Source organism: Conger conger, chromosome 13 (assembly GCF_963514075.1).
Source record: "Conger conger chromosome 13, fConCon1.1, whole genome shotgun sequence".
Taxonomy (NCBI): domain Eukaryota; kingdom Metazoa; phylum Chordata; class Actinopteri; order Anguilliformes; family Congridae; genus Conger; species Conger conger.
In genome coordinates, this window is record NC_083772.1 from 13287068 (window position 1) to 13311261 (window position 24194).

Below are 24194 nucleotides of genomic sequence, written 5' to 3' on the forward strand. Positions count from 1 at the left end.
GGTAACACATCCCTGCATTCGCTGTAGTATATTTGCTTAGGAAAGATCACTATTTGGCAGCCACTCTGTGCGAGCGCTTGCATTTCTCTAGTGAGTGAGTGAGAAAGAAAGAGACAGAGCGAGAGCGAGAGCGAGATAGTGGTTGGTGTTCCGGGAGAGGGGGTATTATTGTCATTCTCCCTGATTTACCAACCCCCTTGTCCTGGTGACTGCTCTTACACGATAATGGACGGGGAAAGGTCTGGTGGAGTAGCGGGCGGAACGAATCCGAATCCAGGAGGAGGGAGCGGCGTGGGGCGCAATCCGAACGGGCCGAAAGCTGTGCCTGGGCCAGCTACGGCAGCAGCGGCCGCGGCGGCGGCAGCAGCTGGGGCGATGGCCGGCTCTTCCCAACCACGGGAGCCGCAGGACGGTGAAGCAGGCCTCTCACTGCCTGGGATTTTGCACTTCATCCAGTATGAGTGGGGCCGCTTCCAGGCCGAGAAATATCGCTGGGAGGCCGAGAGAGACGAACTCAGGGTAACTAACCAAACGTTATATGTTACGTTTGTCTGATTGCACTTTGATTAAAACCCACAAATCACGGCAGTCATTTATAGTCCAATAACCTCAAATTTTGACGAGATCGTGACACTACGGTGGCAATTGTGTACACTATGCACCCCGACTAGCTTCAACTAACTAGCTAGCTTCACCGTCGTTACAGTGCTAGCTTGTTATACAGTACTGAAATGTAGCGAGCTACAAAAGATACAAATGAGTCGAGGTTTTGGTCATTTTCGTGTGAGCGACATGGGGAATATAATAACCAGTAGAAGCTTTTTTTGAGTAGTTCGTCGTCATAGTAGCCTACAAATGGTTTTGTGCCAACCATTATCAGCAGTAAGAAATGCTACTTGCAAAAACAAAACACAGTTGATTCATAGCCTTGATCCAATGTAGAACAGAGTGTCTTGTATGTGTGAGTGTATCCAATGATTTGTAACGACAGTCAAACAACTGTCAGCACAGTTGTATTCATGTAGGCTACAGCAATGCATTTGCATCTTAGGATCAATTTAGCAATCTTTCTGGTGCACAGCGTTAAGCTGCAAGATGTATTTTAATTCGACAAGACCGCCGTGGTAGTTGTCCCACTCCTTGGTTTGTGTTCTAAATCAGGTCAGACGGCAAGTGGGCTACCCTAGTAAATCTGTTAACCTGACATTTTCTTTACGGATTTATAACAGCCCACCTATCTAACTAGATCGAAAACAGGAAACTGCAAATGGCACAACAACATTTTTTCAGGTGGTCCAAAGCCAAGTGTGTTAATATTTGTGAATTTTATCGACGGAGTAGGCTATGGAAAATAGCTTGAGATTATACTGTGCTGTCACGTGATTTTAACTCGATGACAATATCTCGAATACAGTGAATGCGTTTGTAAATCCTCGGCTACTAGACTATATGGAATCGGCACGGTGATGTAATGCGGTTCCAATAGCTTGTGCTGTTTTTAAATCTGCAGACGATATAGCATCTTTAAATCTTCTTTCTGTTAACAGTAACTGTGTTGTACAGGCTGTGTTGGTGGTCCCATGCCCTCGAAATGCGTCCTGCTAATAGTTTTTGTTTCACATAAGCTAACGTAAATGTAACCCTTCTTTTTACACATAAGTCTTTGCATTCAATGTCATTCCAATATTGTGTGTTTAGAAGGTCATATCGCTCCCAGCAATACAGGCGATTAACTTTGAAATGGCCTATTTAATAAGTATGGATATCCCAGAATGGTCTATTTCCGGTTGCAGATATTCTAATGATGCGGTCGATAATTTAACAACTGGGGCTTAGAATTCACTTAACCGATAGTTAGGCATTTGCAGACGGAAATGTTAAGCACTGGTAATTGTTGGGCCTTTTTCCGCTTTTATTTAAATAATTAGGCTAGGTACTGATTAGGAACTGGGGGAAAGACGGATAATTAGACATTCAAACACTGGCCCCGATTACATAAGACTCAAGGGTGGGCTCTAACCGGGAAAGCCCTGGCGCTCTTTGTGGCCCCGAATAGACTGCATTTGTCTTTGGAGACCTTCGCATTACGTGTCCGTGTTCCGTAAGTGTGGATGTGCCAGCGGAAGAGTGTCGAACACTCAATGCTTCTTTCTGGGAGAAGGGAGAAGGGCGTGGGAGTGGGCAGTTCCGTACAGGGCCTATTGCTGTGTTAAAAGAAAGACGGCAATGTGCATTTGTTTTTATTTTCACCTTTTAGCCTCCAGGTCTGTCCATTTTGCCCGGTCTCTTTATTCAGTCATTCGTCAGGCATAGGTTATTTGCACCTGTGTCCGGTCATCTCCACCGGTATTTAGTCGAGTTTTAAATCTGCTCTTATGTTTGCATGGTTAACCCTTGGACCTACATAAAAATTGCATTTTTTGCACAAGTGGTTAGTTGAAAGTGTAACCACATTTGCATGTTTTTCTGCTTTCTATATTGCATTTCTATTCACTTTCACATATCATGTGTTGCTCATCTCCCTTGATATTTTCCTTCATAAGATGTTGGCCTGGATTAAATTAAAATGTTAAGCATTACCCATCCACTAATGGGTAGTTACGGTATAATTGGCAAACCGAGTTTAGGCCATGATGACCTGTGCTGGTTTGCCTGGTAAGGCTGTTGCCTGTGCAACTTTCTGACAGAAGTCAGAAAGTTGTTGGCTTTTACCCTTTAAATGGTAAATGGTAAATGGTTTGCATTTATATAGCGCCTTTATCCAAAGCGCTGTACAATTGATGCTTCTCATTCACCCATTCATACACACGCTCACACACCGATGGCGATTGGCTGCCGTGCAAGGCGCCGACCAGCTCATCAGGAGCATTTGGGGGTTAGGTGTCTTGCTCAGGGACACTTCGACACAGCCCGGGCGGGGGATCGAACCGGCAACCCGGTTGCACTTGTAAGTCGCTTTGGATTAAAAGCGTCTGCCAAATGACTAAAATGTAAATGTAAATGTAAATGTAACCCTCCGACTGCCAGACTGCTCTTACTGCCTGAGCCATGTCGCCCCTTTAATTGAAACAAAGTCTTTTTGCTTACCGTAAGCACTTTGCATTGCTGGCCTATGACATATTGTCTGTGTATTTACTTCATCTACTGAGGATGAGGTACCTTCCACAGGAGAAACGCGGCGGTGAGATTCAAACCTAAAACCTCCCGGTTCCACATCCATGTAACTACTGCTGAAATGCGGTCGCACTCCTCCTGTGGCAGGAGGAGTGTGGCCTGACCCAGAGGCTTCGGTTGAACCGTGTAATGGCTTTGTGGCAGCCGTATCGATAGGCTAATGGCTTTTTTGCAATGATGGCGTTGGCCTCTCAGTTGAACTGAGCATGGCCTTAATTAAATGCTTCCTCTCCTGCATTTCAATGCGCAGCGGAATCAGCTGCTTCGCCTCATTAACTGTCTTCATCAGGAGTTGTTTAGTTGGCTTTTATTCATATAAGGACTGCCGAAGTAAGGATGAAAAATAAGTTATTCTCCTGATTATTATTAATAATATTCTTCTTCTTCGACCAACCATGACCCCCCCCCCCCCCTCCCCTCCAACTTTCTCCAGTTGCATTCTGGGAGATGCCTGAAGTCCATGGCGTTCCTATCCTAGCAGGGGCAGCTGTGGCCTTGTTTAAATGTATTGTATTTAGAAGAGTTTGTGAATAAACACTGTTTTGTCCCTGAACAAAACATTGCATGCGGAAAACTAGCTTTGCAGGAATAAAGGATCAAAGCAATGGTTACGAGAATGAGAATAAGATCAGTGTTTGTAAACAGAGAGCCCAGCTCTGGAACTGGGTGGTGAATGTTCCTCTGGTAACTGCGATCAGTACACCACTGAAACATTACATTACATTACATTACATTATTGGCATTTGGCAGACGCTCTTATCCAGAGCGACGTACAACAAAGTGCATACCCATAACCAGGGATAAGTTCGCTGAAAGACCCTAGAGGGAAGTACAATTTCAACTGCTACCTGTACAACAAAGATAAGGACAAGGGCCATTTTTATTTTTTCATTTCTTTATTTTTTTATTTTTTTTGTCAGTGTCCACTATTGTGACCGAAACTTCCTTCATTTTGGCTCTTAGGCAATACTTGAAGAGGTTTAAGGCTGGTTTGTTCCCCATGTTTCAGTTTAAGAGGTCCTGTCACCAGCCACAAGGTTCACCCAAAAATAGGGGTGTCCAGTCTTACCTGAGATGGGCCGGTGTGGGGGCGTGTTTTTGTTTTACGCCCATCACTGCGACACCTGACTCAGTGAACTAATCCTCAGTGAACTTAATACATGGAACTGGGTGTCCTGGTGCTGGCCAGTCTGCCGTAATGCAACAGCAAGTTATTTTTCACCTGGATGTTTAAAGGGTTTAATGCGTAACATATTTTGTCAATTTAATGGACATGACGCACGCATTGCTAATTCATATGTAATTACCTCTCAACATTGACCTTCCAGTAGAGTTGTTTTTCCAACTCCAGCTCTTGTTGCTGAGAGCTCCCAGAGGGGCCCACACACACACACGCACACACACACACACGCGCACACACGCACGCACACACACACGCACGCACATAAGGCTGTACTTTGCCTCGAGTACCCAAATAGATACTTGTCCCAGAAAAGTCCTCTGCTCTAGTTGTAGGTCTGGGCTGTGGGCTCTCAGGAATGGACTGGGTATCTGGAAAGCAGCTCCTGACCTTGCTGTGTGAATGAAGCAGCGTTGCTTCCCTAATGGGGTAGGGAACTAGGCTTGTAACCTAAAGGTTGCAAGTTCGATCCCTAGGGAGGACACTTTGAGCCGCACTCTCAACCTAAATTGCCTCAGTATCCAACTGTTTACATGTAAAAATGCTAAAGTTATGCATGTTGCTCAGTTTAATAGCTCCAGCAGGCCTGTGCTCTCCTGTCTGAACATGACGCCCACCAGGCCCAGCATAGCGCGAGAGTCATTCTCAGTCTTATGGGATGGAGGTGAATGGACTTCTGCGTCTAGGAGGCCTCCACGACGAACTTCACTGAAGTTCTAGTCAACTTTAATGCGGCTCAAACTGCTATTCATTGGGGATAGAATTTTATTTGCTGACTTGCATGCGGTTGTTGCAGAGTTTGCATTCGATCCGGCCCCAGCACCACCTACGGGATGGTTATGGCCTTGGTGGGCCACACAATTGGCTGGAGCCGGGGTTCCTGACTTCTGATTGGCTGGGGTTGGACCGGGACACAAGTCAGATTCGTCTGTCGCCGAAAAAATAAAAAAATAAAACGCTCCCAAAAACAACTCTGAGCAAGCATCAGTAAAAACACATTTTTGTCCCAGTCGGAGGAAACCCAGCCCCAGCCAATCGCAGCCCTCGGATCCTGGGTGGAGAGGAGCGGAGGCGGAGGCCAGTAGGAACCTGCCGTTCTGAGTCACGGGAAGAAGGGCCTGCTGTTTGGGGCTTTGGTGGGGCACAGTCAGCCGGCAGGTATGCTGCAGGACGGCTGTGCTGGAGACAACAAGCCCCAGCATGCTCTGCTCTCAGAACCGCCAGAAAGGAATGATACCCCCCCCTCCACAAAAACACAAACACATTCCATCCTCCCACCATCACATCCAGTCCAGGCTGCCGCTCCTCCATAGCTATCATAGCCCTGCTGGCTGTGCTTCAGCAGATACACGAGGTGGGGAGTGTATCGAAGAGGAAGAGCTCCTGCGGTGCTCTGAGTGTGTGAGAGTTTCCCAGCTGTAGAGTCAGTTCAGAACTGACAGTTTCCTACATTTCTAACCACAAATAAATGGGTGAAAATACATACCATCTCGGTGGCAGTAGTAGTGACGTATTCTTCTTCCCCCCCCCCCCCCCCCCCCCCCCATGTGAAATTGGTTGTTCCTTTCAGCTATGTGTGGTTAAGCTTTGCAGTGCCTTTTTTTTCTTTTTTCTTTCAACTGTAGTTTTTGACCTGCTTTGAGTGGTGGTTGTGTTAAAGGAACTGTAATTACCACTGTACGAGAGTTTAGAGTCTGAACCGTGTGCGTGTGCATGAGAGTTGGGAAATGAGCTGTGTACTGCTTTCACCAGCTCTACTGGGCTGGGAGCGAGAAAGAGAGAGACAGAACATGAGAGAGCGAACACATGAGAGTGAGAGAGTGAGAGAGTGAGAGAGTGAGAGAGTGAGAGAGTGAGAGAGAGTGTGTGAGAGAGAGAGAGAGAGTGTGTGTGTGAGAGAGAGAGAGAGAGAGAGAGAGAGAGAGAGAGAGAGAGAGAGAGAGAGAGAGAGAGAGAGAGAGAGAGAGAGAGAGAGAGAGAGAGAGAGAGAGAGAGAGAGAGAGAGAGAGAGAGAGAGAGAGAGTGTGTGTGTGTGTGTGAGAGTGTGTGAGAGAGTGTGTGAGTATGGAAGAGAGCAAGGAGGGAGAATGGAGGAGTTCAGAGAGAGAGCAAGACAGAGCGAGTGTGTCAGAGCCTGAGAGAGGAATAAGGGGGAGGGAGGGGAAGAGCATTGAAGGGCAAAAAAACGAAAGTCTTAACCATGTCTGTCGACAATTTCAACTAAATTTAGACAGAGTGTTTTTGCCAAAAACTGAGAAACCAAAAGATGATGGTGATGATTCATCTTTTGCCCATCGGGGACACCAGAGAGCATAAAATCATTACTGTAAAATCATTCTCCCCTCATATTTCTTCAAAAAAATAAGTCATATTGAAATATCCTTCCATTTAATCCTGGTTACAGATGTGTTGCATTGTTACCTGTAATTACTTTATAAACTTTATAAAATAAAATGAGTATGGTATAAAATACCATCTGAGTATGTTAGGTAACTGATTGGTAATGTGCGTATTGGTAAGCTGGTGGGTGTTGACTGTTACCTGCAGTGACAGAAGGTCATCCGCCCACACACGCCTCTATACGAACAGGATGTGTGAAGTATTCCGTTGAACTCCATGGAGAACCCGCTGTCTTGAGGTTGAGTGGCCTAAGCAATACCGAGTGTGTGGAAACCTCTCTGCTTACGCGTGTCCGTTATTGCCCGATCTGTGAGGTATAGGATCGTTGCATAAACGTATTCTCTGCGTGTGCTTTTGCTTGTGTTCCTGTGCTCGCGCGTTCATGTGTGTGTGTCAGTCCGAGTGTGCCTTTTTAAGACGAGTGTAACTCCTGGCCCTGTCTGTATCCAAGTGCAAGAAAGGGACAAGATGAACTGTCCCGTGTATACTTTTTAGAGAAAGACAGAGACAGGGTATTTATATTAACTGTCCTTTTTTATTTATTTTTGCATATGACTGATTTGCATTTATGTTCCCCTGTTTGCAAATACATTTGTGCGTGTTCTTTTTGTTTTGTTTTTGCCATAGGGACTGATGGCACGTGTGTGTGTGTGTGTGTGTGTGTGTGTGTGTGTGTGTGTGTCTGTCTCTGTCTGTGTCTGTGTCTGTGTGTAATATCCCCTGTTTGTCTCCAGGCGCAGGTGGCTTTTCTGCAGGACAGAGGAAGGGGCAGGAGAACATGAAGCAGGACCTGGTGCGCCGAATCAAGATGCTGGAGTACGCCCTCAAGCAGGAGAGGTGAGGGAACGAGGGAGAGGGCACTCGGAGAAGGAGGGAGAGAAGGAGGGAGAGGGCACTGGGAGAAGGAGGGAGAAGGAGGGAGACAAGGAGGGAGAGGGCATGAGAAGCACACGCTCAAACGGGAGAGAAGGAGTTAGCAGAGAGCATGCCCTCAAATGAGAGCGAGAGCGAGTGGGAGAGGGAAAGGGTGAGGGAGGGAACGTCAGAAACACACCCTCAAACAGGAGGTGAGAGCGAGGAAGAGGGTGAGTGGGTGAGAACAAAAGTGGGAGAGGGCAAAAGAGGAAAAAACGCTCACCTCATTCAAGGGAGGTAAGAGAGTACTTAAAAACATTCAGATTCAGTTTTGCTATAAGGCCCATTGAAAGCAATTATTGAGTGATGTATCGCGGATAAAGTGTAAAACCTAATTAAAATGTCACACAAAGCACAACTATGTGATATGGTTTGGAGGTTAAATGAGCTCCTAGCCTTGCATTGTGTCAAACACAGGACCCATTTTGCAATGCATAGTTTACGTGATCACCCACAAAACAGTGGACCTGTTGGAGCGTTACTGTCGGAACTGGACCTTGGCAGTAGATTTTTTTAAAAGCCAAAGTTTGGGATCTTCCAAAAGAATCCCAGATGTCTGGGAAAGAAATCCAAATTATGTCTTGGTAACGTGGCTCTAGATTGTTCCGAGTTATACTTCCCTTTGTCAATTCCCTTAGCTAATAACCACATCAGAGAGTTTAATATTGAGTTAAATGCAGTAACTCAATATTGCAGTGTTCTAGCTATGCTATGAGGTTTGGAGTCATTTCAGTTGGCAAAGCAATACATGGGTGAAATATCTTGTTGACAGCCTATTTATTTTCCATATAATCAAAACTATGGAGTGAGTTTGTGGCTAATTCTTGTCTGTCTGTCTGTCTGTCTGTCTGTAGGGCCAAACACCAGAAGCTGAAGGCGGGGAACGAGCAGAGCCCTGGAGAGAAGAAACCAGAGACTGAGTCTGAGCAAGGTGCGGCACGGTCTTCAGCTCTGTGTGTCTGTCTGTCTGTCTGTTTTTGTGTCTGTGTGTCTGTGTGTGTCTGTGTGTGTCTGTGTGTGTCTGTGTGTGTCTGTGTGTGTGTCTGTGTGTGTGTCTGTGTGTGTGTCTGTGTGTGTGTCTGTGTGTGTGTCTGTGTGTGTGTCTGTCTGTGTCTGTCTGTGTCTGTCTGTGTCTGTGTGTGTCTGTGTGTGTCTGTGTGTGTGTCTGTGTGTCTGTCTGTGTATCTGTCTGTCTGTGTCTCTGCCTCCGTCTGTTTCTGGGTCACCAAGTTACTTCCTGTCCTGACTGTCACTCCCAACAGTTCCCAATGGGCCCGCGGAGTCCGACTCGGAGCCGGCCAATCAGATGTCGTGGAAGGAGGGACGGCAGCTGTTGCGCAAGTAAGCGCTCCGTGAGGAGTGGGCGCGGAACGGCGGCGCCTGCGGCCTGGTCAGCCGGGACTGGGGCGAAGCGCGCTTTAAACGCCGATGCTCTCCGTGTGCGCAGGTACCTGGAGGAGGTGGGATACTCGGACACCATCTTGGACATGCGCTCCAAGCGCGTGCGCTCCCTCCTGGGGAGGACCAGCCCGGAGGCCAACGGCCCGCCCACCGAAGCAGAGCCCCACGCGGCGGGCGAGTCCCTGCTGGTCCGGCAGATCGAGGAGCAGATTAAGAGGTGGGTGGTGGGGGCAGAGAGAGGGCAGAGAGAGGCCAGAGGGAGGGCAGCGGGAGGTGAGATCGTGTGAGGCGGGAGAGAAAGCCAAAGGGAGGGAGGTGAACAGTGTCACATTTTACCATGTCACGGTGTGTGCTTGGAGCCATTTCTGTGAGTTAAAGCGGTAAAGATTTATACGTGTCTGTGTGCGTGTGCGTGTGCTGGGCTGCGTGTGTGTGTGTGCGTGTACGTGTGTGCGTGTGTGTGTTGGGCTGTATGTGTGTGTGTGTGTGCGCGTGTGCGCGTGTCCGCGTGTGTGTGTGCGTGTGTGTGTGCGTGTGTGTGTGCGTGTTTGTGTGTGTGTGTGTGTGTGTGTGTGTGTGCGCGTGCGCGGCTGTGTGTGTGTGTGTGTTGGGCTGTGTGTGTGTGTGTGTGTGTGTGTGTGTGTGTGTGTGTCTGTGCGTGCGTGTGTGTGCGTGCGTGCGTGTGTGTGTTGGGCTGTATGTGTGTGTGTGTGTGCGCGTGTGCGTGTGTGTGTGTGTGTTGGGCTGTATGTGTGTGTGTGTGTGTGTGTGTGTGTGTGTGTGTGTGTGTGTGTGCGCACGCACGTGTGTACATCTCAGGAACGCTGGTAAGGAGAGCTCTAAGGAGCGTTTGCCTGGCTCTGTGCTGGACAAGCTGCCCTTCCTGCACGGCTGTGAGGATGAGGATGAAGACGACAGTGATGAAGAGGATGACTTCCAGGGCCTGGCGACGGACTGCATCGACGCTCCGCGCAAGAGCAAGAAGCAGCGAGTGAAGGTGAGCTAGTGAGCTCCTGTGATGCCATTGGTTATTCTGTATGTTGTTCGCTAGATCCCTACTGGTATGCTTTCTACTACTCAAGTCAAGGACATCAGAATGCAACCGAAATAAATCTGTATTATTAATGTGGACCAAGGTAAAGAATTAATGTGTGTGTTCATTCGCGTGTGTTTGTGTTCCCCAGTTGGGTGCTGAGCCCATGACGGCCGATCTGGACCCCGAGGATGAGGAGGATGAAGATGACTCTGAGGATGCGCTGAGCGAGTTTGACTTCCTGGGGTCGGGGGAGGAGGGAGAGGGGGCGGGGGAGGCGCGGATCTCTGGGGACGGCCGGGAATTAGGTACGCCGCCACGAACCGCCCCGTCCCGTCCTGTCTATGTGTCTGTCTGTAGCTCCGTCGTGTTCTCTCTGACTCTCTGCTTTGCATGCTTGTGCTGTGCTTGTGTTCTGTCCTCTTCTGTCTGTCTGTCCTGTCTGTGTCATGCTTTGGCTGTGCCTTCTCTGTCATGATGTCCGTGTTTATGTGAACGTGTCTGTCAGTGAGTGTGTGTGTGTTTCCTGTCTGTGAGTTCATTGAGGTTTCCTTCCTGTCCTTTTGCACCATGTCTCAATATGCACCTCTGTACTGGTGTTGTCCATGTGTGTGAGATCTTTTACCTCTTTTTTTTTTAACGGATAAGAGTCCAAGGTAATCCCCTTAGTGCGCTGTGTGTGTGTGTGTGTGTGTGTGTGTGTCTGTGTCTGTGTCTGTGTGTGTGTGCATGCATATGTGCATGTATGCATGTCCACCTGTCTGTCAAGTCAGAGCATGTTGCTCAGCATCTGTGTTGGTATTCTCTGTCTGTCTGTCTGTCTGTCTGTCTGTGCGTGTGCGTGTGCGTTGATGAGCGTGTTGATGAGCGTCTCCTCTCTCTCTGCGTGGGACAGAGAATCGCAGGAACAAGCTGCAGGGCATGATGTCTGATTTCCCCTCCAAACCCTCCCCGCCCCCCACTGTCCCGGGACAGTCTCGCTCTGGAGAAGGTAAGACCTCCTCCTGATACCCTGTCCTTGTGCTGGCTCGTTGGGTTCATGCGTGTACCCACTTCACCAAACAATCTGTCTGCGTATTCAAAATGATACCATCCATTTAACTCTGATTACAGTTATTACTGTGTTCTTTTTCTAATAGTAATACCATATTTAATATCATTCATGGTGTATCTGTACTGGGTTCATAAGTTAAACACACCCCTGGGTATTACTGCTTGAAACTGCATTTTCATTGAAAGATTTAATTGAAGTGTTATGCCGTTCCTATCCCCTAGGGGGCGCCCTTGGCTTCTCCTCAGACGTCTTCATCCTGGACGCGGTTGGGGGCGGAGACATGAACCTGGGCGAGCTGGCCGACCTCACCGTCGCCAACGACAACGACCTCACCATCGAAGTGAGTGCAGCCTCTGCCCTGGTTCTGTACGGTTCTGTGTGATTCTGTAACAGGCAGTGGGTTTACTGGGTCTGGACCACACAGTGACTTATGACATAAGGGCGTCCTCCTGGGTCACTAGCAGTGTCAGACCTGGATAAAAGAGCTCCTAGAATGGCAAGTGTGAATATCCAAACCTCAGGAAAGTACAAAATAAGTTATCCCAACTTAATGCCAGAACAATAAGACAAATTGTAAAAGTCTAATCGATCCAGAGGTGGAAAGTCCAGGTTCAGAAAGTAAAAGTAAAAGGTTTCTAACGGTTTTTTCTTAGAAACACCTTGATTTGCTGGCTTCAGCGAGAAGGCAGAACTATTTGGTGATATCCAGCTGGCAGAGTGGGCGGAAATGCATGGCTGGACGTTTGCTCTCTGACCCCTGTACAGATTACATAATACAGAGAAGAGTCATCATAGATTCACCCAGCTGTCCGTATAAAACCACAGAGCATGCTTTACATTGCAGTTATTTCAGTGCCACTTTTATCTATAGTGACTTACACTTGATTAGACTAAGCAGGGGCCAATCCCCCTGGAGCAATGTGGGGTGAAGGGACATGCTCAAGGGCCCACAGGCTGCACTGGGGTTTGAATCGCCAACCTTCTGGGACCCAGGCAAGCAACGTAGCCGCTAGTCTCTAGGCTGCCCGATACAAATGCAAAAGCAGTCGTAATGTAATTGCGTAAGTGGGTGTTCACCCCGCCTTCACTGGAGGCTGTCTCAGGACGTGCGTGTGTGTCTGTGTGCGTGCGTGCGTGTGTGCATGTGTGTGCGTACGTCTTTGTTTGTGTGTGTATGTGTGTGTCTGTATGTGTGTGTGCGCGTACCCCGCCTTCACTGGAGGCTGTCTCAGGACGTGTGTGTGCGTGCGTGTGTGCGTGCGTGTGTGCGTGCGTGTGTGTGTGCGTGTGTGTGTGCGTGTGTGCCTGTGTGTCTGTGTGTCTGTGCGTGTGTACGTGCGCGCGTGCGTGTGCGTGCGTGTGTGTGTGTGTCTGTGCGTGTGTCTGTGCGTGTGTCTGTGCGTGTGTCTGTGCGTGTGTGCGTGCGTGCGTGTGTGCGTGTGTCTGTGCGTGTGTGAGTGTGTGTGTGTGTGTGTGTGTGTCTGCGCGTGGGTGCGTGTGTGTGTGTGTGCGTGTGTGTGTGCGTGTGTGTGTGTCTGTGTGTGCGTGCGTGTGCGTGCGTGTGTGTGCGCGTGTGTGCGCGTGTGTGCGTGTGTGCGTGTGTGCGTGTGTGCGTGTGTGCGTGTGTCTGTGTGTCTGTGTGTCTGTGTCTGTGCCTGTGTGTGTGTGTGTGTGTGTGTCTGCGTGTCTGCGTGTGCGTGTGTGTGCGTGCGTGTGTGTGCGTGTGTGCGTGTGTGTGCGTGTGTGCGTGTGTGCGTGTGTGCGTGTGTGCGTGTGTGTGTGTCTGTGCCTGTGTGTGTGTGTGTGTGTGTGTCTGCGTGTGCGCGTGTGTGTGTGTGTGTCTGTGCGTGTGTGTGTGAGTGTCTGTGTGTGTCTGTGCCTGCGTGCGTGTGCCTGCACACACCGCAGAAGCTCCAGGGTGCGTGTGGGAGCAGGCTCGTCTTCAAACGAACCGATACGCACGATGACGGTGACTACTGGCGGGATTCGTGATCAGTCTGGAACAGCAGTGAAAAATACTTTAAAATAACCAGATACTGTCGCTGTTTTTAAAGGTCATTGCACTCTTTAAGAGCCAAAGAATATGAGTGCTATGATTCATTACATTACAGTTATTTAGTGGGCGCTTTTATCTAAAGGTGCTCAGCTGCCCTGGTCTTTATTGTACTCAGGCTTGAACCAACGACCTTCCACGTCAAGAGTCAAGCACAAGGCTGCCCCAAGATACTCAAATTATATTTTATTCAGTTGAGATTTAGATATTTTTTTTATATATATACATCATTTCTAAAAGCAACATTTTCTGTTTTCAACATTCTAACCCAGTCTTATGCTAGATGCTGACTGCAGACAGTGGTTCAGACTGCAGACAGTGGTTCAGACTGCAGACAGTGGTTCAGACTGCAGACAGTGGTTCAGACTGCAGACAGTGGTTCAGACTGCAGACAGTGGTTCAGACTGCAGACAGTGGTTCAGACTGCAGACGCTGGGTCAGACTGCAGACGCTGGGTCAGACTGCAGACGCTGGGTCAGACTGCAGACGCTGGGTCAGACGCTGGGTCAGACGCTGGGTCAGACTGCAGACGCTGGGTCAGACCTAACGCGTGGCCCCTCTGCACAGCTGCAGGACAGCCGGGAGGAGTTCAAGAAGACGTGGAACCCGCGCTTCACGCTGCGCAGCCACTTCGACGCCATCCGCGCGCTGACCTTTCACCCCAGCCAGGCCGTGCTGCTGTCCGCCTCGGAGGACGGCACGCTCAAGCTGTGGAACCTCAACAAAGCCATGCACTCCAAGAAGTGAGCCCCGCCCTGCCGTACCACACACAGGAAGCCGACATGTCTTAACATCCTGTCGCACGTCGTCCTGGCAGTGCTGATATCGTGGGCGTCATTGGGAGGGGCCAGAGGGCAGTCTGGGATATTTTACGTGGTGAAAGTTCTTGCCACTATGTAAAAAAAAATTGGCTGCTGCCTCATTTACAGACAGTATGGTGTTATGAAGTTGTGCCGCAGACACCTTTCAATTGCATCTAATGCCACGGGGGTCTCCAAAGCCCACAGTTAGGAATCAAAAGGTCGTACCACAGTCTCTGGATAAAAGACTTGATTCATAAACTCAGCATAATACCTGAATATTAATATGTCAGTGTAGTGCTGCTAAGTGTGTGTTATTAGTGCTCTTCAGTCCCCACTCTATTGCCTTTCTCAGTCGCTCTTCCTCTTTTTTTCTCTCTTTCCTTCTCTTCCTGCCTCTCAGAAATGCAGCGCTGGATTTTGAGCCTATCTACACCTTCAGGGCCCACAGGTGAGTCCAAACTCTGCCCACACCCCTCCTAGCCAATCAAATTCTTCCCTCTCTGCAGGCCTTATCCAGACTCCACCCACACTCCCCCGTAGCCAATCGCCTTCCTCTCTCGCTCTGCAAGCTGAGGATAATGCAGTTGTTCTACAAGCTCTGGTTTGCGTACATGTTTCGTTGTCTCGACACTGAATACATTGCGTGTGTGTGTCTGTGTGTGTGTATGTGTGTACACACACAGTGGGGCGGTGTTGTCTCTAGCCATGGGTGAGGACGGCGAGTCCTGCTTCAGTGGAGGTCTGGACGGCTCTGTGCGATGTTGGAAGATTCCAGACCTGAACGTGGACCCCTACGACAACTACGGTCAGTCCGACTGCTCTTTCTGGGACCTGATAGGGTGGCGTCAGCCTTGAAGCCCTTTCAATGACCGGCTATAATCCCTCTGTAACCCGCTACGGGTCAACCTGCTATCTACATAACGGACTGTTTTGGGGCTTCACTTGACGCCCTCATTGCTCATAACATCCTGCGTAGTGCTCATGTGCAGACACTAACAGGGCTGCCCCTGCTGCTTACAGAGGACGGCCAACCACGTACTTTCTGCTTTGGTTTCTAAAGATCCTGCCAAATAAAATGTATTATAATAATGTGTCATAAATTTAACATTGCTATATGCATTCTGCTGTGTAGCTGTATGGCATATCGTTATTTCCCTGGGAAACTGTGAGAGAAGTGGGATTTCTTTATTTAACACCCATGTGGCAGAGTGAGGACTTTGGAACTGGAACAGGGGGCGGCCTGTAGCGTAGTGGTTAAGGTACATGACTGGGACACGCAAGGTCAGTGGTTCTAATCCCGGTGTAGCCACAATAAGATCCGCACAGCCGTTGGGCCCTTGCGCAAGGCCCTTAACCCTGCATTGCTCCAGGGGAGCATTGTCTCCTGCTTAGTCGAATCAACTGTACGTCGCTCTGGATAAGAGCGTCTGCCAAATGCCAATAATGTAATGTAAAATTGGTTGTGTGTAGCGGTAATGCTTATGGTGAGCCACTAGAGGGAGTCATTTGTCATGAAAAGGAGCGAGAAATCCTTCTTATTGTTTTCAATAAGCCCTTGCTGTTTTTTTTGTTAACTCTGTGTGCTCGTGCGTGCGCTCGTGTGTGCGCGCTCGTTTGTGTGTGTGTGTGTGTGTGTGTGTGTGTGTGTGTGTGTGTGTGTGTGTGTGTGTGTGTGTGTGTGTTTGTGTGTGTTTGTGTTTGTGTGTGTTTGTGTGTGCTCGTGTGTGCTCGTGTGTGCTCGTGTGTGTGCTCGTGTGTGTGCTCGTGTGTGCGCTCGTGTGTGTTTGTGTGTGTGTGTGTGTGTGTGTGCTCGTCTGCTCGTGTGCATGCTCGCGTGCGTGTACTTGTGTGTGTGTGTGTGTGTATGTGTGTGTGCGTCTGCCTGTGTGTTTGGCCCTTCAGACCCAGGGATCGAGAGCAGTGTGCTTGCGGGACACGAGGATGCGGTTTGGGGCCTGGCTTACTCCGCCCCCCACCATCGCCTGGCGTCCTGCTCTGCCGACGGGACGGTACGCATCTGGGACCCGCAGAACTCCGCCCCCTGCCTGTCCGTCTTCAACAAGGAGAAGGGTGAGCCCAGGACGTCTGTGTCTGTCTGTCTGTGTGTGTGTGTGTGTGTCTGTCTCTGTCTGTGTAAGGGCTAACCTCCGGTGTCCCTCTGCCCCAGAACACGGGACCCCCACCTCGGTGGCCTTCGTCAACTCCACCCCTTTCCAGGCGGTGGTGTCCTTCGACGGGGGCGAGACGCTGCTTTACGACCTCAACACCGAGCAAAGCATCATGGTCCTGGAGACCCGGACGAAGGAGGGTGAGTGTGTGGATGGGACCTGTGGCCAGCAGGGTCCTCTCTGTAGCCCCCCCCCCCCCCCCCCTCTTGTAGCACCCCTCCATGTATCTGCGCTTTGAGTGAGTGAGTGTCTCTCTGTCGCCCCCTGCAGGCAGCGAGCTGATTAACCGCGTGGTCAGCCACCCCTCTCAGCCCATCTCCATTACCGCCCACGAGAACCGCACCATCCGTTTCCTGGACAACAAGACCGGTCAGTGAGCGCTCTGGCACTTCAACCAGCTCCTCGAACTTAGTCACCGTCTGTTTGTCCCGATTTCTCTCGCACACGCTCTCTCGGTTGCCCACTCGCGCACACACGGGCATGTTATAAGTGTGAATGTGTCTCTGTTGGTTTTCCATAGGTTTCCGTAAGTTATCGTTGTGAAGCCCTCTTAGTCAGAACACTAGCGGGTATCTGACTGTGTGTTCTGTTCCGCAGGGAAAGTGATTCACTCTATGGTGGCTCACCTGGATGCTGTCACCTGCCTAACCACGGATCCCAAAGGCACTTACCTCGTCTCCGGCAGTAAGTCTGATAATCACCCATAATTCCCTCCTCTCCGTCGGGGATCAGGGTTCTGACATCGTGACGGGATGCGGGAGCGCTTGTTTACGTGGTGCGAGTGAGATCAGGGGTTTTCTTCCTGAATTCCTGCACAGGACACCGGCGCGCACAGGCGGGTAAACGGTAGGGGAGTTCAGGTTTTGGTTTACTCCCGCTCTGCCCCCTGCAGGCCACGACTGCTCGGTGCGGCTGTGGACGCTGGAGAACCGGACGTGCGTGCAGGAGATCACGGCGCACAGGAAGAAGCACGACGAGGCCATCCACGACGTGGCCTTCCACCCGGCCCAGCCCTTCATCGGCAGCGCGGGGGCCGACGCCCTCGCCAAGGTCTTCGTCTGAGGGGTGAGAGCCGGGCCCTTTATCCTGCCTCCGCTGTTTATTCCTCTATCAACCGCCAGAATGTTACCCCTCCTGTAGGACCCCTCTTGTAGGACCCTCTTGTAGGACCCTCTTGTAGGACCCCTCCTGTAGGACCCTCTTGTAGGACCCTTCTTGTAGGACCCTCTTGTAGGACCCCTCCTGTAGGACCCTCTTGTAGGACCCTTCTTGTAGGACCCTCTTGTAGGACCCCTCCTGTAGGACCCCTCCTGTAGGACCCCTCCTGTAGGACCCCTCCTGTAGGACCCCTTCTGTAGGACCCCTCTTGGAGGACCCCTCTTGTAGGACCCTTCTTGTAGGACCCCTCTTGTAGGACCCCTCCTGTAGGACCCCTCTTGTAGGACCCCTCTTGTAGGACCCCTCTTGTAGGACCCCTCCTGTAGGACCCCTCTTGTAGGACCCCTCTTGTAGGACCCTCTTGTAGGACCCCTCTTGTAGGACCCCTCCTGTAGGACCCCTCCTGTAGGACCCCTCCTGTAGGACCCCTCCTGTAGGACCCTCTTGTAGGACCCTCTTGTAGGACCCTTCTTGTAGGACCCTTCTTGTAGGACCCCTCTTGTAGGACCCCTCCTGTAGGACCCCTCTTGTAGGACCCTTCTTGTAGGACCCTTCTTGTAGGACCCCTCTTGTAGGACCCCTCCTGTAGGACCCCTCCTGTAGGACCCCTCCTGTAGGACCCCTTCTGTAGGACCCCTCTTGGAGGACCCCTCTTGTAGGACCCTTCTTGTAGGACCCTTCTTGTAGGACCCTTCTTGTAGGACCCCTCCTGTAGGACCCCTCTTGTAGGACCCCTCCTGTAGGACCCCTCTTGTAGGACCCCTCTTGTAGGACCCCTCTTCTTCATGTCACCGTTCAATTAAACAATACTAAACCCCGCCCACTCTAGTGACCTTTGTCTAAACATTTCTCAAAAATGACGCAGCCTGTACCAGTAAGACAGACCGCTACCGCAAGAAATAATAGATTGTTACTGGAGAGCAGATAATTGGAACATTTTCCACACACCTGACGTGCATAGTTAACATTGTCAAACTTTTTTCTGTTCACCACAAACGTTAGCTCACAATTTGCAAAGGTAGTGCATGGTGAATGCCAATGGCCGCTGATGGGGAAATCACCAAGAGAACAAAAGTTGACCATTATTTGGTTATTATAATATGCTTTAATCAATGTAATATTGTTTTAACATCTGTTCAGCACACTAATGTGCTCTGGCACACCGGTTGACAAACACTGCCCTAATGTCATTATTAAAACCGTTTTTTCATTTGTACACTATATAATGTGGCAAAGTTCAATGTTTCAAACGTCTTGCTGTGTGTTTATGCTTATGCAAAGCAGAGGCAGTTGTATTAAGCACTGTTGGACTGAGCTAATTAATATAGATTTTTAATAAAAATCAAAAGAGAGCGATGGGAAGAGCAGCAGTGAGAGAGAGAGATGATAATTATAGTCACTGTGCTTGAGATTTGCTGACGCTTTAAAAAAATAATAATTGTGTAAGAGGGGATAATGGCCGTGTAATCGCTTCAATTGTGTGTTTAAGATGATGATAGCAATGGATTTGCACAGTGAAAGACAATGGCTGAGTTCAGGTTGTGAGATTGTTTTGACACGATGAATAGCTTCTTTTCAGAGGCGTGTGTGAGAAAGATAGTGAGTGGAGTTTGTCATAGAGCAGTGTATCAGTGTTACACCTTCGGACTTGCTGTTGCTGATAACCCTCTCTCTCCCTCTCTCCCTCCCTCTCTCCCTCCCTCCCTCCTTCCCTCCCTCTCCCTCTCTCCCTGCCTCCCCCTCTCTCACAGAAATGAAAGAACATGGAACAACCAGAAATCTTTCTCTTACACACATACGTACACACACTCTCACTCTCTCAAACACACACGCTCTCGCTCTCTCTCACACACACACGCACACACACACACACACACAAAGGAGGAGCGTGGCCCACAGGTTGGGTCCAGCACCCCCTCTCCCCACCCCCACCCCCCCATCCTCCACCCGAAGCCCCTCTACACCTCAGCGTGTGTTTTTTTTATATGGATAATTACTGCTTTTAATACCTACCTGTGTTACTACGGCTACGGCTCGGTAGGAGTAGGTCTGGTGCACTACACGACGGGGTCTCTTCAGCGGAGCTCCGGGCGTCAGCCCCTCTCCCTGCTGCTCCCACACTACGGCGGGAGAGGGGGACGGACAGGGGGACGCGAGGAGACAGACGGACAGACACGCTCGACGCCAGGCCCCTCGCAGTAACACGGGAACGTCTAACGCGCCAGGCGCAGCCGGGAGGCGGTCTTCGCCAAACGCCCGCCGCTCATTCCAGAACCATCCTTTCTACGCACCCGGCCGGCGCCCCTACGCCGGGAAACCTAGCATTTCATTCCAAAGTCCGCATCTGGATGACACTACAAAAAAAAAAAAAAAAAAAAAAAAAAAAAGAAAAGTCCTCTTAGCCCACGCTGGAGAACAAGCAGCTTTAATCACAGCTGTGCTGTTGCCACACAAAGCCTGAATGTCTTTTCCGTTGTGTTTGTTTGTTTGTTTGTTTGTTTTGTTTAAGATTTTTGGTCTCGTATTTCACATGAAGCGCGTTCGGTTGGATGGGCGACGCCCGTTTTAGTGGGAGGGAGTTATTTGGGGCGGAGCCACTGCAGACTCCTCCCCTTCCCTCTGTCCTGTGTGAACCACTCCAGGACCCTCTGATCACCCCTCCAGGACCCGCTGATCACCCATGATGTTAGATCCCAGCATCCGTTTCCTTTTTCTCCACAATTTCTGTTTTCGAGTGGCGGAACCGATCCGGTGCCAGAGCGTTAGGGCAGAGCCTGTTCTCAGACCCAGTGTCCGGCACACCTTCTTCACCAGGGATCTGCTGACTGGCACCATGCCCGTTCCTCACACACAGTGTGTGTGCTTTTTCCCTGTGACACAACAAGCACTGATATGTGATTGGGCCAGATGTGTGACGTGAGCCGTGACCTTACCCAATCGGAGTAGGTGGTGAATCATTGATAACAGAAAAAGGATCAGGGCACTCCTCTATTAAAAATGGCTTCATTAATGTGGCATGTCCGCAGATTAGATTGTTTTAAAACCATGTTGCAGCTGCCTAATCCTTTAGTCAGGGTATCAGATGGTGAAACGTGTTCGAGAAGGCTGTTCTTGCTGTTATTTTTGCCCCAGAATTCATTCCCCACAGGCAAAGGGAAGAGGAACGAAACTAAAGTATGGGTACAAGCAGGATCGACTTGTATATATTAACCTTTATCACCCGTCTCTTTCATAATATCTAATATATATATATGACATGTATATATAGTGTGCTTTTGGTTCATCTTGGTGCTAAAATCATGTCTGAATCAGGGACTCGGGTGGGAATATATCCTTTTCTTTTTTAGTTCCAGTGACGCTGGTGAGGTCTAAAGGGTTTAGTCCCAGTGACACTGGTGAGGTCTAAAGGGTTTAGTTCCAGTGACGCTGGTGAGGTCTAAAGGGTTTAGTTCCAGTGACGCTGGTGAGGTCTAAAGGGTTTAGTCCCAGTGACGCTGGTGAGGTCTAAAGGGGGTCCAAAGACAGTGTCCCACAGTGGCGCCCCACAGGTCCCCCCTTCACGTTTCAAACGAGGAAGTGCTGGCACCGCCACGCCGCGGTTTCCCCTTTCATTGGAACTTCCGTCTTGTTTTTTTGTTTGTTTTGCGCAAAGCCGGCCTTTTCATGTCCTCGTTCACTGTTTATTGGAGGACCGAGGTGGACGATGTGTCTGGAGGTGAGCCCTAATGTTTTTTTTACACCCCAAGTAAAAAAAGGGTCCACTCCGATTCGCTCCGCCGGTCCAAAGTGACCTGTTCCAGAAACGCGTCAGTACCTGTACAGTTTGGTGTTAATCGTGGCTCACAACATTTCTTCAGGAAGTCGTGCTAATAAACGCATTTCTTAAACGTTTATCAGTGACTGGGGCGAAACACACTAAAGCGTACCCCACCAGGGTTTTCCCGTGACATTGATTCATCCTTTCACCCTCCGTTTTGTACAGACACTTTGAGCCTGCAAACGAAGCCAAGACAATTTAACCACAGGCATGGATTTTGTGTTGCACTCGCAACAAATGTGTAATCCTTAACAGACATGGTTCGTGCCCGCCATCTTGGTTGTTGCCGTTCGCCAGGATAGAAATGTAAGGTGGATCTGGCATTCACCGTGATAGGAAGCGTGCGGTGGATTTTTTGACCTTTCTGGGACGCCGTAGCTTTAGACTCCGTGCTCTTAATCACTTATGTGACCTCTGACCTTGTTTATAGTTGGAAACACAAAAAAAAAAGTGATCTCATCAAGGATTTTTGGTCCTGTATTTGACCAGACGTGGTTAGCTAGTTGATCTGTCGACCTGGAGAGACCAGAAGCGCGAATGCTGTTCTTTTCAGATCTCTCACCTTTGCATTTCCAAACTCAAGCTGACCTTAGGGGTCAAAGTTCATGGTGTATATTGTCCCTATTTCCTGTTTTTATTTTTTTATTATTTTTTTTTTCCCAAAGCAGAAGAGAAGCCAGCAGGCAGCTGATTGGCTGTGGAAACACACTAGCAGGCTCTGAATGGCGTCCTGTGTCAGTGGCGTGGGTGTGCTTTGCCTCTCTCGACACTGGAACGGAAGAGTTCTCACATTCAGACTAGTACGTTACGGGGATCGGCTCAGACCCTTCAAACGGAAGCACGCTCGGTGATGTCACACGCTGACCTCTGACCCGAGATTAACCTCACGTTCTCGGATGTCATCGTCCCCCGTACACTAACAGCTGGCCTGTCACCTTGTCACACTACGTGGTTTCTGCTGTCCTGTGATTGGCTGTTCCCTCCCCGGGTAACACACAGAAGTCGTGTTTATATGGAGCCCCTTATGGTCAGGGCTTAAAGAGCAGTTAGGTTTTGCTCCAGGTTAAAATTGAAATGCAGGGAAAGCCTCTGATTGGATTTACCAAGAATTTGTCACTTTCCTATGTGATGTTAAGTTTGTGGTGTGTGATTGGTGCATCTTTAAAAAACACTTTTCCTTGGTTTCCCATTATTTTGCTTGAGGCAACGGGAATATTGCAGGTAGAGAAAAAGGTCTAGTCCCTGCGTGACTTTAAACTCCCCTTTAGCGTGTCGCCCCAACGTGCCATCTTGTTCCACGTCTTTGTGTCAGCGCCCCCCCCCCAACCCCCCGCCCTCCCAACATTTCAAAATGTTGTGCAAAGGCAATCACAGCCCTACATTCCAAATATCGGAAAAAGACAAATCCATGTGAATCTATGCGCCTGAAAGCAGGAAAGAAAATCTCAAGATGAGAAAAGACTAGAAAATGTTTTGTGTTTTATAAATGTCCAATCATCATTTCATTTTTCCATTGTTTATTTTTCTTTATTATAATTATTATGGTTATTAAGATATAAGAATGCTGTAGTATCTTAATGTATTATTCTTTTAAGTAGGCTTAGAACTTGCTTGTGAATAATAGATTGCAATGTAAAACTGTCAAAATGTAAAAACGGAAAAAAAGGAAAACAAAAACTACAGGAAAAAAAATGAAAGTAACAGTCAAGGCCAAGGAAAGGGCTCTTGTTTCTTTGTGTTTTATTTTTTTAATAGCAACTTATCACTGTGTGATATTTTGTACATCATGTATTCAAACTATTTCCTCTAACCACAAGGGACAAGGGGCCTGCCTTTTATTTATTTCATTTAATTTTTTGTAACGCATTCTAGCTTGTATCAAAAGATATATTTTCCTTTTCCTCCTGTTTGTTTACTTTGCGGGTCTTGTATCGTACGTCATTATGGAATAAAAAAAGAAAAAAAAAAGTTTTGTACATAGAACCGAAAACTGTTGTGTCTTTTTATTTGCCGTCAGTATCCTTCTACGTATGTACCTGTGAGGGGTTTGCATATATTTGGGAAATTAAGGGGGAAAAAAAGAGGAACTATGAAATTACCTGCCGCTACGGGTAGGGGCAGTAGAGTCTTAATAAAGCGCCACCAACCAATTATCAAGTCTATTGAAAGACAAATCAACTGTTTGTTCCCAGGAACAGAAACATACCTAGTTTATATAATCAACAGAAATAACACTGTTTTATTTAGCTCAGAAACATCTATATGGACGTTGAAGGTATCCTGGTTCTGCGCATCAGCACAGCGCAACTGGAAATGTACAGTCTATGTTAGCACTCTAATAATGTTCATGCTTCATTTATTTTAACAATGTCGGGCGAGTTACAGGTATTGTATTTGATATGCCCGCCAAAACATTGACGGACTCGTGGAAATATGGTTTGTACTTGCCAAACATCACCGAGCAAGTGTGACTGAATTTAGTTTTTGGGTTGAAATACGAGCTGTGCCTTTCTTCGTGGCTCGTAGTCAAGTTTTTCCTTGGGTTGCAAAGTGAGTATAGATGCGTGGTTTATAGAGGTCCTCACAGAAAAATGCAGCAAAACAATTGTATGTACAATTGTACTAGAGTATTGCAAAGAATATATAGTTTAATGTAATTGCTTTTAACCCTGAATGGTTCAAGATATATGGCTTCTATGTCCGAGTGTTATCATGTGCTTATAATTTTCAACTCTCCTATCTTCAACTTATACTCGTTTTACACAATGCACATTTAGCGAAATTCGTTATTCTAGCCGCGCTGCTGTGCCCTGTCATTGCTTAAAAATGAGCGTACTTAGCGAAATAAAGTAACTGTAGTTACTGTACTGTAGTCTGGTTTCAGGATTGTCCTGTTCCTGCCTGTCGTTATATATATAAAAAAAAAAAAAAACACTGCCTTGTATTGGCTGCCCCAAACAACTGGTTTGACTGGACACTGATCCAGAATCAGTGCTTGGGTGTGAAAATGTTTACATATGCAGGCACCATCACCCCCC

At 48.7% G+C, this 24194-nt stretch overlaps 1 protein-coding gene across 1 annotated transcript; it reads left to right on the top strand.

Annotated features, from left to right (window-relative positions):
• The first annotated feature begins 66 nt into the window (after nucleotides 1-66).
• Nucleotides 67-23146, top strand: strn4 (striatin, calmodulin binding protein 4). Its single transcript, XM_061216882.1, is given in 19 exon segments — nucleotides 67-519; nucleotides 7489-7504; nucleotides 7507-7591; nucleotides 8524-8600; nucleotides 8932-9010; nucleotides 9117-9287; nucleotides 9890-10067; nucleotides 10255-10411; nucleotides 10999-11094; nucleotides 11379-11497; nucleotides 13778-13953; nucleotides 14414-14461; nucleotides 14697-14818; nucleotides 15916-16083; nucleotides 16181-16321; nucleotides 16452-16550; nucleotides 16779-16865; nucleotides 17074-17246; nucleotides 19091-23146. Coding segments are annotated over 18 exon segments (2283 nt in total). The 5' UTR covers nucleotides 67-225; the 3' UTR covers nucleotides 17244-17246; nucleotides 19091-23146.
• The last annotated feature ends 1048 nt before the right edge of the window (nucleotides 23147-24194 follow it).